The 16,602-nt window shown below is 36.6% G+C and overlaps 1 protein-coding gene across 1 annotated transcript in view; it reads left to right on the plus strand.

Annotated features, from left to right (window-relative positions):
* Nucleotides 1-16,602, plus strand: part of LOC101741077 (probable phospholipid-transporting ATPase IM) — a 42,719-nt gene that overhangs the window by 20,675 nt on the left and 5,442 nt on the right. Inside the window, exons 8-17 of the mRNA XM_012693360.4 lie at nt 659-767; nt 3,518-3,657; nt 7,944-8,123; nt 8,582-8,692; nt 8,776-8,949; nt 9,544-9,715; nt 10,971-11,075; nt 12,042-12,194; nt 12,768-12,903; nt 15,401-15,532. Of these exons, the coding sequence (XP_012548814.1) occupies nt 659-767; nt 3,518-3,657; nt 7,944-8,123; nt 8,582-8,692; nt 8,776-8,949; nt 9,544-9,715; nt 10,971-11,075; nt 12,042-12,194; nt 12,768-12,903; nt 15,401-15,532 (1,412 nt within the window). The remainder of the gene's footprint in view (nt 1-658; nt 768-3,517; nt 3,658-7,943; nt 8,124-8,581; nt 8,693-8,775; nt 8,950-9,543; nt 9,716-10,970; nt 11,076-12,041; nt 12,195-12,767; nt 12,904-15,400; nt 15,533-16,602) is intronic.

Raw genomic sequence — 16,602 nt, forward strand, 5'->3', positions numbered from 1 at the left:
GACCAACTTAAACACATCATGAATGTAGCTGCAAACTGTGAACCATGAGTCGAAATTCCAAATGCATTAAAATATAAAATTGTATTTTATTATTTTTCCCTACCTGTTCGCTGGTAGACTAAGTGGCTATTCCAGCTACTCACGGACTCAGCTCACAAGCTCACCCTGAGGGAGTTTGTTAACACTTCTCCTAGCAAGAGCAGTACTTTGCAGAATCTACTACCCAATCGAAATCGCGACCCACTGAGTAGATCCAGCGAAAAAGTCAGTGGACTGTATCATGGGTTAGTTCGCTCGTCGTATTCGACGAGTTCGACGGTGTACGGTGCTTGAATAGCCTAAAAGCTCCGAGAGTGGATCCGACAAGACATGTTTCGGGCGATGGCAGGTTTTCGTTGTCCCAGGGGTCGCATAAGTAATTAGCGGCGGCTACGATAAGAGGGTTATCGTATTGCTCCGCTTTGTCGAAGTAGCGCTCTGACGCTACCTTCAACGATTTACGAGTTAACCCTTATGCCTAAGGAAATAGAGAGAAAGAAAAACCGGTGCGAGCGAGATATAATACCGGCGCCACTCAAATTATTATTTTTATGGCATGCCGCTAATTTTTATACGCAGTTGTATAGTTTATATTCCTAATGTATTTTTCTTATTGTAGGTTATAAGATTTGCCCAGAGTTTTCTTATTAATTGGGATGAAAAAATGTACTATGAAAAAACTGGTACCGCAGCCAAAGCGCGGACCACCACACTTAACGAAGAACTAGGTGAGTATTATAAATGTAAATAGTCAAAGACAAAACAATTTGTATTTTTGTCTAGTAGTTCATTACGAATGAATTTCAGTGTAATAACATTAAATATATATAACTAGTCAGGTCATAAGTATTGTCACACAGTAAAAACTTTTCTTTTAGAATGCTGGCCACAAAAAAGTTTATTGAATTCGAATTTCGAATTGTTCATGAAAATAAAAATGTATACTTTTAGAATTTTACTCATTTTTAAATATGGAGTGGACGCTTAAAGAAGACCGTGTTGCAGTTATTGCGTTGCATCGTTGTGGTTACGCGCCAATTCAAATTTTTAACATACTGAAAAATTTGAATATAACCAAAAGATTCGTTTATCGTACCATCAAACGATACAATGAAGACTCTAGTGTAGATGACAGGTCAAGAAGTAGTCGCCCTCGGTCTGTTAGGACTCCAGCAGTGATAAAAGCTGTGAAGGCGCGAATTCAAAGAAATCCCAAACGTAAGCAGAAACTGTTGGCCCTTCAGATGGGGTTAAGAATAACCACGGTGAAAAGGGTGTTAAATGAAGACTTAGGGCTTCGGGCATATCGAAGAAAAATAAGACATCGTTTAAATGCTCGTCTAATGGACCTGAGACTGAAGAGACGCCGCGCTTTGTTGAAGCGGTACGCGGGAAAAAAATATCGGGAAATTCTTTTTTCGGGTGAAAAATTTTTTACCGTAGAAGAGAGCTACAACAAACAAAATGATAAGGTGTACGCACACAGTAGTGAAGAAGCGAGCAACCGTATTCCGCGTGTCCAACGAGGTCATTTTCCATCCTCGCTCATGGTATGGTTGGGAGTTTCTTATTGGGGCTTAACAGAGGTACATTTTTGTGAGAAAGGGGTAAAAAAGAATGCAGTTGTGTATCAAAATACAGTCCTGACGAACCTTGTGGAACCTGTTTCTCATACCATGTTCAATAACAGGCACTGGGTATTCCAAAAACTTCGGCGCCAGCTCATAGAGCGAAGAGCACACAAGACTGGCTGGCGGCGCGTGAAATCGACTACATCCGGCACGAAGACTGGCCCTCCTCCAGTCCAGACTTGAATCCGTTAGATTACCAGATATGGCAACACTTGGAGGAAAAGGCGTGCTCAAAGCCTCATCCCAATTTGGAGTCACTCAAGACATCCTTGATTAAGGCAGCCGCCGATATTGACATGGACCTCGTTCATGCTGCGATAGACGACTGGCCGCGCAGATTGAAGGCCTTTATTCAAAATCACGGAGGTCATTTTGAATAAACTTTAGTGTCATAAGAATCTATGTTTTGTTAAGTTCATTTTGGTATATGAATGGTCACATAATGAATAAACTTGTTTCAATTATTTTACATTAAACATGTGACAGAATTTATGACCTGACTAGGTATTTTTTAATATTCGAATTTTTCTTCAAGATATCACAATAAAAGAGAAAATGTTATGCATAAAATAAGTAGAAATCAAGACATTAAGTCATAGTAAAATTTGGCTAAATTTTGATCATTGGTACAATCATTCATTGGTATAATTGGATCAACAGTAGTTACAATAATTTGTTTTGACATTAATTATTCAATACATTTACATACAAACTATTTATGACCTAAGAGGTATGCACCTCATAAGAGGTTTTACATCGACAAATTTAAATTTAATAATTAATCCTACAGTTAAAAAACAAAAAAACAAAAAAACAGATCGGTCGGGTTCCGTTTTAACTTTGATTCGCTGCTTAAATGGCAGAATAACAGTGTGGCACTACTGTAATATAAATATTTCAGATACCCATACCTCAAAAGATAATCCTCTAAGCTGTTGGAGATTAAAAGTTTAAATTCTTACAAAAAGTTTTCACGAAAACGAAGAATTTTAATAGATTCACTTTTTTTTTAAATGTAGCTACATAAAAAAGAAATCTATCTCTCAACGTCAAAGGAACTCGAAATACTAAATAAACTCACATTGCATTTAATTATATGGTTGCGTACGCTGTGCGTGTCATTGTTCTTCGGGGCCTATAATTTTATTAATGTTTAACTGCGTAATCAATTTGATAATGATACAGGGATTTAGATAGGAAAATATAGTACAGATCCCACTGCTATTACTAACTACTTCGCTGGGAGGCAGCTGTTCAAGGACATCTTATATTATACCTGTATCTTATGATTGTGAGATGAAAAGTAATTGCGTATACTAGTCTTTCTAACTTTCAATAATAACCTATTTTTAATCCAATCGAAATAGCAAGAGGTTCTTAATTCGATTTGTGTTACCTCAGATTTTTTTAGTTGAACCGATTTTGTTTATTCTTTTTTTATTTGAAGGCTGATGCTTCTCTTGTGGTCTAATTTTATCTAGATTCGACGAGTGCTTTTTAATAATTCATATTTAATTGACTTCGACTACATTGATCATGTTCCTCATTTGATTACTTATGGATTTAAAATGAAAAAAAAAGAACAGTAACTGCAAGGGTATCGTAGTATTTCGAGGTGATGCCATTCTAATTCAGTGATGTTCTTACGCATATCTTCAGTTATTTACCACGGAACTTTTCAATAATGACAGCAAATCTGCCTTGATTGCTGCAATCGCATGCATATAATATAATCTTTACACAATTTCAAATTGGTTTTTGATAGCATACGTGGTGATGTGCACTTGTAAAACCCAAAAAGGTTTTTTTTTTTTAATTAATTTTGATTCTATCATATTTATTTTCAGGGCAAATCCAGTATATATTTTCTGATAAAACGGGAACTCTCACGCAAAACATAATGACGTTCAATAAGTGTTCGATAGCGGGCGTTTGCTACGGAGACGTCGTGGACGAGACCACCGGGGAGACTCTGGAGATAAACGAGGTACGACGACATTGATGTTTTGTGTATTTACCAAAAAGAACAACTTTTTTTTTTTTCCATACTTAGTCATTGAACACAATATAGTATAGACACGTAAAGTGCATGTAGGTTTGCATTATTACATCGAGACACGGAGCACAGCGCCGCGAGGACTAGCACGATCGAGTCCTTGTTTTGCATGTTTTTTTTTTTAATTATTATTATTATAATCGTTTGATTTCTCGTTTGAGTTTTAGTTTTGATCTTGTCCTCGTACGTTTAAACTGTGGGAGGGTTATGTGTCTTTGTCTCTGCCATGTTGCGTTTTGTTTCATTCGTTTTTTTTTTCTGTACTTGTTTTGTTTTATCTTATGTTTGTGTAATGTTTTGTCCGAATACATTTCACACAGCGTTCTACCACCCGATCATTGTTTACATTAGAGTTTGTTTTGCATGTTAATTTTTAAATGCAAATAAATTCGTGCGGTCGTGTCGCACACCGTGATAAAAGAATTGTATTCATTAAGGATATTCTGAAGCAATTATAGCGCTTTGATTGATTGTAGATTGATGATTGAATGACCAAGTTAAATTTGTATTTTGGTCTAGAAAGAGCTTAAGGAAATTTAAAAGATATATCTAAAAGTATAATTAAAATAACGATCGAGCCTCTCTTTCGCTCTTCAGTGGTTTTGTGAGAAGACACTGTCGAGTTTGCTATCACAAATGCCCAATATACTTGTTATATACATTATGGTGAAGACGCACATTGAGCGTCGTGCTCGGTGACGCTGAGTCGCGCGCACTGAGGGCAGGGGTGAGGCAGAGAGGTGCGTGGTGGTAGGTGGTGTGTGACGCGTGTGGTGGTGCAGCGGCGCGGCAGGGCGCGGGGCGGAGCGGGGCGGGCGCGGGGGCGCGGCGCCGGCCTGCTGCTCGACGAGACCGCGCAGGGACGCAGCACGCCCGCCGCCATGCGACCTGCAGTACGGACACTCTACTCCCCGGCTCGGATACCCACACTCACCCGCTTTCTTCGTCTCCCTCTCAACTGATACGGGGTGTAGGGGAAGGTCCGCGAATCCGAAACGACAATAGACTAGACAAAACTATATTCATCTGCTAGTTGAAGCATCAATGTATTTGTCGCTTTAGCAAGTTCAGCGGTCCGTGAACCAGCAATGTAACGCGCAGGCAACTGATTGACATTCCACGTGATCCCACGAAACCGTAGATGCTCATGAGTAACACATTTTCAATACAAACATAATTCTAAAATTGTAATTGTGTTACGAATCAACAGCAATACCAGATATTTTCGTTTTCGAGAAAGGTTCCATTACACCCCGTATATCATTTTATTTCCTTTACATCCTGCGATACATTATTGACATCAGCTTACAGCATATTATTAGGTTAAAACTTCTGTGTCGTGTCATCCCTGTGTGAGAATTGTAATAGTCTTTTTTTATATCCCTTTTCTATCTCTACCCTTTTTTGTTTATTAACTATAAAAATTATCATGCAAATGTCACATAAATGAAATAAATTCAGTCTTGAGAGATTTTACCACTTCTTTAAAAAACTTGCAATAATTCAATAAATATTATTATGCATCTTTTTCACATTACCACGTTAGTATTAAATTTGAAGTGCTTCTCCACGGTCCATCTCAAATCCGTTTCCTATGTGCCCTTAACGAATTCTGCCTTTTCTATGTACCTATGTCGTTGATACACACACTAACTTCTAAATACAAATATTAAATCCTAGTATCTGTTTCATATCCTATTCCTCGTTACCTAATCTGAGCCGGTAGATTTTGAACGTTTGTGAGATGCATATTGGAAAAGTAATGAATTAATAAATAAAACATAAAAGTGCTTACCACATCAGTCACATTTTCGTTATTTTTTCAATTTAGTACTCTATATATTTATACTCCTCTCTCTTATCGCTCTATGGGTACTAATTTTAGTGCAATGTTCAAAGACATTCATAATCATATCATAAATATAAGTAAGTAAATAAATAGTAAAGTTATAGTTTGCTTTGAACATTAATCTAAGAAAACTTAGCCTCATATTTATTTTATAATAAATGTTGTCTTAAAAATCATATTTAAACAGTGTTATAGTAAATTTTTTTTCATTAAGAGTAATCATCATCATTTCACACGAAAAATCAAAATTGTATGGTTTTATCTTTTCTGCCATTGATATGGTATTTGTGACACGGTGTAAGTTATCTCATGTAAAAGACTGTTAACTAAAACACATTATAACTTTCCAACAACAGTATTTATATAATTATTAATTTTTACTAATTGTTATTTGATTATATTATTATTATAAGTTATAAATTTTCAAATAATTGTACTGGGTGTTTCACAATGCAGATCACGTTACGAATAAATAAAAAATCTAAGTCCTAATTAGTACCATCATACAGAAAGTAATTTATTAATTGTTTCATTAGTTTGATGACTGTCCAGAATTTAAATAACGACAGTGGATTAGGCTGCATTGGCTTATAACAAACGTTGGGATTTTTACAAAAATACATCTATTGATTTTAAATTGGATTGGAAAGAACATAAATCTTTTTGAGATAAAAGCGTTATCACTTACGTACGTAACTTCGATCTAGAAGATACTGATTATTCAGTACGTGCAAATCGGTACCTCATTGGTGGAGAAAAAGGAATTCACTGTGCACATTCAATTCTTACGACCAGTATTAGTGGTCCTGGTGGTCATATAGCCCACTGAGTTTTTTGCCGGATCTTCTCAGTGGGTCGCGTTTCCGATCCGGTGGTAGAGTTTGCGAAGCACGGCTCTTACTAGGGTTCGGGTTAGCAACATCGTAAGGTTTGAACTCCGTGAGCTCACCTACTAGCCCGCTGACGCTGATATGTAAGAAAAAAAAAAAGTGGTCATGGCTGGTGCTATGGCGAATTTTGAGCCCGACTTTTTAGTTAGGTAGCCCCACCCTGCTCATTTCCGCCGTAAAGCAGTAATGCGTTTCGTTTTGTAGGGTAGTGCAGCCGTTCTACTGTAAAAAGTGAGACTAAGCAGTCATGCCTCACGGCGGGTCTCAGCAATTACTTTAATGATGTTTATGAGCTGCCGTAAAAACTTGACATCAGGTGAGCCGTGAGCTCATTACCAGTTAGGAAATAAAAAAATACAGATTTGCATCTTTTGATACAGGGTCATCCTTCTTATTTACTACTACATAACTCAAGGGTTGACTGACAGAAGATTAGTTTGTTCGTAATGTTCAGTTACTATATTTCCGAAACTATTTACTTGGGATTTTTTGGATTTTTTTAAGACAAATCGATTATTCTACTAAAACACTATCTACTGTTTTCGATTCAATATACCCGTTGTGAGACACCCTGTATAGTTGACAAATAATTAAAAAAAAGTTATTTCACTATTCACGCTATGAGACCTATATTATACTAAACATTGAGAACGTATATTATAATTTATGTTATTTATTTTAAAGTGTAAGGGAAATCATAATCCAATAATTGTGATTCTCTATTTTCATATATTTATATTAATTTTCCATTTTTGATGCATGTTAATCGTGATGAATGTTCTAATTGTGGCTGTAACTGATTTGTGTTTGCATGTTCGCTTTGCATGGTGTGAATTTTTATAAACGCTTCAACATATTAACGATGTTGCTCTTTAAAACGAATCAACACTGAATACCACCAGTTTGTAAATATATATATTTTTTGTTAATTTGATTCTTAAATTAATTGTATACAATAAATGTTAAAGCATTTTCGTAGTAAACGTATATGAATGCTAATATATAGCGGCTAACTATACTAAATTAAACAGTCGCCATTTTAATTAACACGTTAACTGCCGTGTAGGTCACCGGTGTCCTACGCGGCGCACTGAAGTAGTTATGTCGATTACTGTTACTAAGCGCCTCGATTGTCTAACTTAGCCTTCTTTTGTTTGTTAATGTACGTTTTAGACATTTCGGTCTCTTAGAAATAGATATATTCCGGCTCTCTTAGTAAGAATATCGAAGAGAGAAATCGACATAATTACTTCAGTGCGCCGTGTAGGACACCAGTGACCTACACGGCAGTCAAAGGGTTAAAACTTTTCATTATTATTGAAAAATAAAAAATAAAAACAGATATTCTATTCAAAAACCAAAATTGTTGATATTAGTATTTGTACCAATAGAATTTGTAAATTCAAAAAAGGTTTTCAGTGTAGATTTGTAGATATTTAAAGGCGGTTCATAAAATTTGTGTATATTATCTGATGCAGAGCTCGGAGCCTTTAGATTTCTCGTTCAATCCTGAATACGAGCCGGAGTTTAAGTTCTTCGATCCGACGCTACTAGACGCGGTGAAGCGCGGGGATTCACACGTTCACGACTTCTTTCGTCTCTTGGCGCTTTGTCACACGGTCATGCCGGACCAGAAGAATGGACGGCTCGAATACCAGGTAAATAAATCTGTTATTAACGAAATAATAATACCATGTTCAAATCTTCAAGATACAGGACCGTATTTAGGACCAATTTTTTTTAACTAATAGTGTAAATTCCTTGTCTGTCTGTTCGAGTATTTGAATCGAACGCTATGTACTATATTTAAATAAAACTATCTAAAAAGTTCCATACTTAATAGATCTTCTATTTGGACATATTTACGGGAGGTAGCGGTTTGGCTCTGCCCCTGGTATTGCTTAAGTTCATGGGCGACGGTAACCACTTACCATCAGGTGGGCCGTATGCTCGTCTGCCTACAAGGGCAATAAAAAAAATATTAAAGTTCATTATAACTTTTAAAATAGTGAAACTTAATATATATTCTTTCGAAAACAAAAACAACACCCTAAAATATGTGAAGCATTAAAACTTTCAAAATTGAAATGTAATAAGGTAATTTAATTTTTTTTAGGCCCAATCGCCAGACGAGTCGGCGCTGGTGTCCGCAGCAAGAAACTTCGGTTTTGTGTTTAGAGAACGTTCGCCTAATAGTATTACAATAGAAGTAATGGGTAACACAGAGGTAAATGTCTAATATTTAAATATTGAAAAGAAAAAAATAATCATTATTTTGTACATGCTTAGGTTCAAATTATCTCGTTTCAGGTGTATGAATTGTTATGTATATTAGATTTTAATAATGTTAGAAAAAGAATGTCCGTGATATTGAGGAAGGATGGTGAAATTAGGTTATATACAAAAGGTGCTGATAATGTAATATATGAAAGATTAAAGGCAACTAAAGGAGATGTTAAGTCTAAAACACAGGAACATTTAAATGTGAGTAAAACTTGATGTGTTCATATTTTAATGTATGTATATAGATACATTTTGCTATGTTATTTATTATATTTATGTAACCTCTATATGATTTATGACATAAATCTTATAAGAGGTTAATATGTTATATAAAGGTGACATAAATGGTAATTTGAATATTAAAGTTTTAAATGTTGTGTCTCTTTATAGAGCAGCAACTCATTTTGTGCTATAATTTTACTAGGCTAAACCTTATTTTGATTTGAATAAAATAATACATTATAAAACAACATTTAAAGCTATTACTTCACCAGTTTTTATATATTTCAATATTGAAAAATATTTTTAATATTTCTAATGTTCCTTCTTCTAATGTTTCAATATTCAAATTACCACTTATGTCACCTTTATAACATATTAGCCTCTTTTAAGATTTATGTCATAAATCATATAGAGGCTACATTTATATATTTTGTCACTGAACATCCGTGAACAGCTAAACTGATTCTGATAAATTTTATGTGCCTTTGGATAGCTTAGATTTACAATTAGACTCATTACCGACTTTGTGTTTTAACAAAAACAAAATATTCCATTGCGTGACTGGAACGACAGAAATTCGCCGGGGAAGGTTTGAGGACACTGGCGCTGGCGTGGCGGCCGCTGGAGGAGCGCGGGTTCGCCGAGTGGAAGCGCCGCCACCACGCCGCTGCGCTCGCGCTGCACGACCGGGACGAGCAGCTCGACGCCATCTACGAGGAGATCGAGACCGACCTGCTACTGCTGGGCGAGTACTCCCAAACTTGAATCCAACCTAAACCTATATAACTACAGTATGCGCGCGAGTTCATGTCCATCGGGGCCAGAGGCGACGCGTGGGGGGCAGCTCGTCCCGCCTCCGCCCGCCTCCTCGCGTTTGTCTGACGTCTAGTGTCGTCTTTGACAGTTGTGACGCGCGCTTATCGATACCGAAAATTTACGCTAACGTTATTATGTTATTTCATGGTGAATAAACCATGACTACTCCGCTTCCAACAAGTTCAGGTAGAAAAAAACCTACACTCATTCGGACTTTGATCTGTCGGTTGTCTTTTCATCTGATAGTAATTGAATTGGAATTAAAAAAAAAAAAAATTCTATTAGAAATAAATAAGTTATTATTTATCACATTTATTTTATAATTTGCAAAATGACCTAGTTACATTAAACCAAATTGACAGCTGTTGACTAAATCGGTAGTTATTATCGACATTACCATAATTAATTAGGCACAGCACTACCGCATTCCTCGGGATGGACATGAACTCGCGTGCCTAGTGTATATGACCTCAGACCGACCTGGCGTCAGCGGACCCTAGAGATCTCGCAACGCGAATGCCGCCACGAATCGTGAGGTCAAGGTGTCTTCTTTTTCTTCTTTAGTTTTTGGCTCCGGCACGGTTTATGCTTTAGCCAGCGTCAAGTAATAAGATTTTTATAATTCGCCGTTATAATTATTTACTGCTTATGAATAATAAAAAACGAAGGAAACTTTTCAATTGGCATGAAATTAAATGAGATGAGGGTACATGGGATGAAATATAATTTCAGTAAGATAGTGGTCATTTACTGAGACTTTTCAGTTGACTTTTTGGAGGTTCCCGAGAAGTTACTTCCAGCGCTTTGTTACATTTTCTTACATTTGTGAACTTTCACAGATACTAAACAGTTAATAAACCACCGTTATTACACATTTAAACTCGAAGAAATACTAAATAGACAAAATAAAACAAATCACACAACTTCACTCCTCGCGTTCCCACCAAAATTCCAGGTCGAAGTGTCATTATTTATAACATCTATGCGTCCGCCATTTTTGTTTTAATTGTACCACACGATGCTGCTGTCTATGGATTGAGTACATAACTTTATTTAATGATCTTGTTTATTTAACACGAAGCCGAACACATTGTTGCCGAATTAATTATTTAGAAAATTATAAAATCAAAGTCATAGTTTTTATTCATTTCATTCTTATTGTAATTTTGTATTTCGAATTGCAGGCGTGACAGCCATTGAAGATAAACTACAAGATGGAGTACCAGAAACAATAGCGAATCTCAGCATGGCCGGTATAAAGATCTGGGTGTTAACAGGAGATAAACAAGGTGAAATTAATTTTTATTTCATCAAGTACAATTTGAAAATGTAATTAGATTATAAACAATAGAAACGATAGGAATTTGTTGCGGGTATTCGCATCAATATATTTTTTGACTAAATTTGTAAATCACGTACGTAGTTCTAATATATTACATCAACTATAATTATATAATAATAAATATAATTTGTTAGAGATTGCCGGATCGAATCGCCGTGTCATTATTTTGTACTTCTAGAGTTAAATGTACATATGACATGTTAGGCTTGTAGTCTCATCTAGCTAGCCTGCACCGGTCGGTATCGCCATCCTAAATATTTCTATCAAAATGCGTTCAAGTTTGAAGAGTAGAACAGCTTTTCGATTATGGCTATTGAGACTTCAATCTTACATAACTGCTTTTCACGCATATTCGAACATCGCATCATATAGGCTCGTCGTGACTTTTCTGTCTGTCTGTCTGTCCATAGCTAGTTACAAAACGTTTATCTATGTGCAGGTCCATACTGCCCACTTTCTCTTGGCAGGGTAAATTAGCACTAGATAATGACCCGAGCTTTGATCGGTATTCTTTTTTGTTGATAAATTGTGTTTTTTAGAAATTATATTTAAATACAAATTACATATTGATAAAATGATGAAATATGAATAATATCTTTCGATCTTACCGACAAAATAATAAAAAAAATTTAACTGGTTATTTAAAGAAAAAATCAACCGATAAAGTTGATTGTTGAAAACACGAATAAAACAACATTTTCTGAAAATCAATCGTAGCTAGATTGATTTATCGCCCCCGAAATCCCCTGTATACTAAATTTTATGAAAATCGTTGGAGCCCGTTCCGAGATTCAGATTATATATACAAAAATTGCTCGTTTAAAGATATAAGATTATGTTTGGTTTACATTGCTCGTTGCCAGCGCAATGTACACAGTGGGTAAATTTATAATTGAATTTTATGCATCAACAGAAACCGCTATAAACATCGGGTACTCGTGTCAGTTGCTGACCGACGACATGGCGGAGGTGTTCGTCGTCGACGGCGCGTCCTACGATGACGTCAACAAGCAGCTGGCCAAGTGCAGGGATTCGATACGGGTCGTCAACACCTTCATGCCGCACGGTTAGACGATTTTATATTGTAGTCTGTAGATGATATATGTAAAAGGTAACCAGCTATTTGGTATTAATAAGATAATAAAAATAGTTTTCTTCAATTCAATGTATAGACGTGATCATCTCATTTTTATGGTACAATCAACAATAGTGAGTGCATTCAATACATTCTATGATGTGTATTTATTTATTTTGATTTTTATGGCTTGGATGTGTGGATAAGTTCACGGCCCACTTATCGTCAGTAAGTGGTTTCCGGAGCCCATAGACGTCTACAATGTAAATTATATCTCGAGACATGAGTAAGGTCTCAGTTTTAACAACGGCTGCCCCACTCTTCAAACCGAAACGCATTATTGCTTCACGTCAGAAATAGACAGGGTGCTGGTACCTACCCGTGGGAACTCACAAGACGTACCACCAGTAATTACGTAAATTATATATTTTTATTTCATTATAGTCTTAGAATTAGCCCAGACAACTAGGGTCACATGCGACAACGTTGAGTCTTGTAGCATTATTTCGTTTCAACTCGTGCTTTATTTTAGTTCGTGGAATGAAATAGTCTGTAAATCGGCAGGTCCCCGGTCGTCGGATGCGAAGCGCGACGAGGAGCCTAACGGGGCGGTGTCGGGCCGCGGCGCCAACGTCAAGCTGAACGCGCCCGCCGTCTCCGTCGTCACGTTTAGGTGGGAACATAACTCACTAGCGCACAGGTAGAGACACGCGCCTACACTACTTGCCTTGCTCGTGCCTCCGCCGCGCCCGCACCCCTCACGCCCCGCCCGCGCCCCTCACACGCCCCTCACGCCCGCCAGGCCTTCACCCGTACGCACTTTCTAAAACTAGGGAGCGCTTCTAGAACGGCCTGTGGCTTGGCGACCGATTTTAGTATCACTACCAAAATAACACAATACCAATAAACGTCATATAACGTATACGTGTATGTAGTACGTCGTATGTTGGTAGTTTTATAATTTGTATCAAATAAAAATCGCGTGGAAATGAATGCCAAATTATGAAGAGGAACATGAAAAATTGCTTTATTATTTACTTATAAAAATATATATCTTTCTCTTATAAAAAACAAATAGAAATATCAAATACATAGAAATTTATAAAAAATGTCAGTCTTCACGTTTTTCGATTAATTTGAAGTATGTAATTATATTGTCTGTTGGAATACATTTTAATAAGAAAAAATTAAGAAAATCTATTCCTGTAGATGCCATAGAGATTTATCAAATGCTCGTAATGAAGTTCCGCTTTGGTATAGAGACTAGTCTGTGTCGTCTTGGCTTTATATGCTACGCAGTGTACGCGATTGAATTGTGCTGTCTTTATATGTGTGTCGCATATGAGTGCTAGACTATTCAAATTAGATTAGTTACATCTTCTTAAAACAATATACCGCATATAACTCATATAGTAAATGCCGAACATATGGTTGTACAACAATCTGTGATACCTCTGCTTGTAGTTTTTCTGAAACCGATATTTTTATACGCAATTAGAAGGACGTTCAAGAGTGATCACGATGTATAGTTACGTTTCAAGTAAAATATAAAACTTAATAAAAAAGTGTGTCTTTATGATGATTTTAGTTCAATTATATTAATTGTGCAAAGTCGATTTGCGTCATCCGTAAAACCAAAGATTGTACACTACCAAATTATGTGTATATTTTTCGTGATCTCGACATTAATGCTATTATTATAATATATAATTATTAGATCTATTTAAAAATAAAAATTTTCGTGTAATCATAGCACATTATCAAGATCAAAAAATTAGATAATGAATATCCTACCATAAACATCTAATATTGAGAAATAAAATTTAAAAATGAGTTTTAATTTACGAGACATTCAGTCTATATTTGGTACTATTTAGAATACAGTTTAAATTATCAAGAATATTATAAACGTTGTCTTAAATGAAGGCATGGGATGGGATGTGATGGCAGGATGAGATAAAGTTGACAGCCGGTCCCAACTGCAGGAAGTTTGCTAGAGATACAAAATAATTAAAGATGATAAAGGAGGCTGATACCAAGGGGCACAGTGAAGTGAGAGACATTTTGTAAAAAATACAAAAATTAAATTCTAAGAGTTCAGGATAAAGGGCTCATTGATTGATTAATTGATCGATTAGAACATTAATGTTGTAATGAAGCACCAACTAACCATCACTCTAATTCAAAGCATATGCTTGGTTGTCACGTTTGTCTCACAAAACAATAATAATTATAATCAATACAGCACCACTACTAATTAATTTCAATAAGTGAATAACTTACATTAATAAAATTTTACATCTACCCCTTTCTTGGTAAAACGGCAATTTAAATTTGTATACATACTTCCATGGTAGTGAATTTTAACTAGATTTTTAGGAAATAATGGAATGATTTGTGTTTGTCATTGGTATAGCTATAATTTGTTTTACCATGTCAGAGTGTTTTGTTTATTTTACATTAAAATACATTAACGTCGTAAATAAATTACGAAATCATTTTTGTTGCACGAAAGTATTGACTTAGGAAATGTAGGTTTTTTTTGTGTATGTTTTGTTCATATTTTGTGTGTTTGATCTAGTTAGTTTCGAACAACTTTTTGGCATAGGATTATTACCACATTTTTTATTGTAGCTAATTAAAAGTCGTACGGAACGTGGAGTGTGTTCACGAATGCTCACGTTAGGGTATCTATTTATTAATCTCCAAGTACGGGCAATATTTGCTTTTAAAAATTAAAAGTTACTTTTTAGGAAATAGTAATTCGTTTTAACGATAGGCATCGGCTTGGTTGTGCCCTCGGCATTACTGACGTTCACTAGCGACGATAACCACTCATCATCAGTTTGCTTAGTGCGAGTTTTTTAACGTTCTCGATAGCGTAAAAGTCAGCTCATGTTTATATGGAATGGGATCGTTTGCCTACGTTTGCCGCTAGGGGCGCTGTTCCAACTGCATACAAAATTGGGTTTACTTTTACGCTATCGAGAACGTTAAAAAACTCGCACTAAGCCCACAGGTAACGCTCACGCTCGTCTCCGTACAAAAGCAATAAAAATTAGCATCTAATTTCTTCACGGCGACTTCCCAAAATCCCTAACATTTTTTTTTCTTGTTGTATCACTTCGCAGTTTAAGACGGGTGTCTTATGATCGACAGTGTGATGCGTAAATTGTACAGTTTGTTGTACGTTCCAGCAACGAGTACGTGTCTGGGGGCGCGCACACCTCTGAGCCTCACGAGCACGCCAACGACGACTCCAACGGGTTCGCCATCGTCGTCAACGGGCACTCGCTAGTGCACTGTCTGCACCCTAAACTAGAGGAAAAGTACGCCATTGTTGTATTTGTATATACTGAGTATTAACCCTCAGACACAGGCTGACACAGCCCACTGAGTTTCTCGCCGGATCTTCTCAGTGGGTCGCGTTTCCGATCCGGCGGTAGATTCTGCGAAGCACGGCTCTTGCTAGGGTTCGTGTTAGCGTCGTCGTCAGGTTTGAGCCCCGTGAGCTCACCTACTAGTTAAGGTTACGCTGAAATAGCCTCTCAAGGCACTCGGCTAGGTAGGAAAAAAAAACTGGGTGTTAAAATGTTTTATTAGCATTGTTTACGCTCCATCATGTTAGTACAGCTAAATGAAACGATAGTTTCATAAAAAAATACATGAATTACTTTACTGAATAAAAAACCAGCAATGAAACACAAAATCAAAAACAGCTGATGCTCGGATCAATGAACGCCCGGGCGCGGCGCAGACTCGTGCGAACGCACAAATATTAATTTACAACATTTGTCTAAATAACTCGATCAAAGGTGTCATTAGTACTATCGCCTGTCTTCGTTTTCAGAAGCGGTCTCTTAATACCCAGTTTTTTTTTTTAAACACGCCACGATAACTGTTCCCGTGCTAAGTTCGTAAAGAACTTGTGTTACAGGTACCACATACATATATTTAATATACATCCATAACCCTGGAAAATACATTTTATATTTATCATACAAATATCTTCCCTTGGAGGGATTCGAACCCGCGACCCCCTTGTGTTGTGCCCATGTCACTAACCACTACACCAGACGGCCGTTAGAGCCGTAAGTCTTACGGATAGCTTGTTAGTTACGTTGCTTGGATCGGTGAACGAGTCCACGACTAAATGTTAAGAGGTTACCGGAGCCATGAAGTCAAAGTATCATCGTATAACGGTCGTCACGTCCGGTTTTCGGTTGGTACTAAACAGCTACCGCCAGTGAACATTAGACAGTGTTACTGGGCTACTAGAACTATGAATGGAGGTGATGGATGAGTGTTAAGCTAGTTAAGACCTTAATTGAATGAAAGTCTTCCAAAAAAATTATTTGAAGTTCGTGTATTTCTTTCTAGCTATAAATTAAAGAATTTT

Source organism: Bombyx mori, chromosome 21 (genome assembly GCF_030269925.1).
Source record: "Bombyx mori chromosome 21, ASM3026992v2".
Taxonomy (NCBI): domain Eukaryota; kingdom Metazoa; phylum Arthropoda; class Insecta; order Lepidoptera; family Bombycidae; genus Bombyx; species Bombyx mori.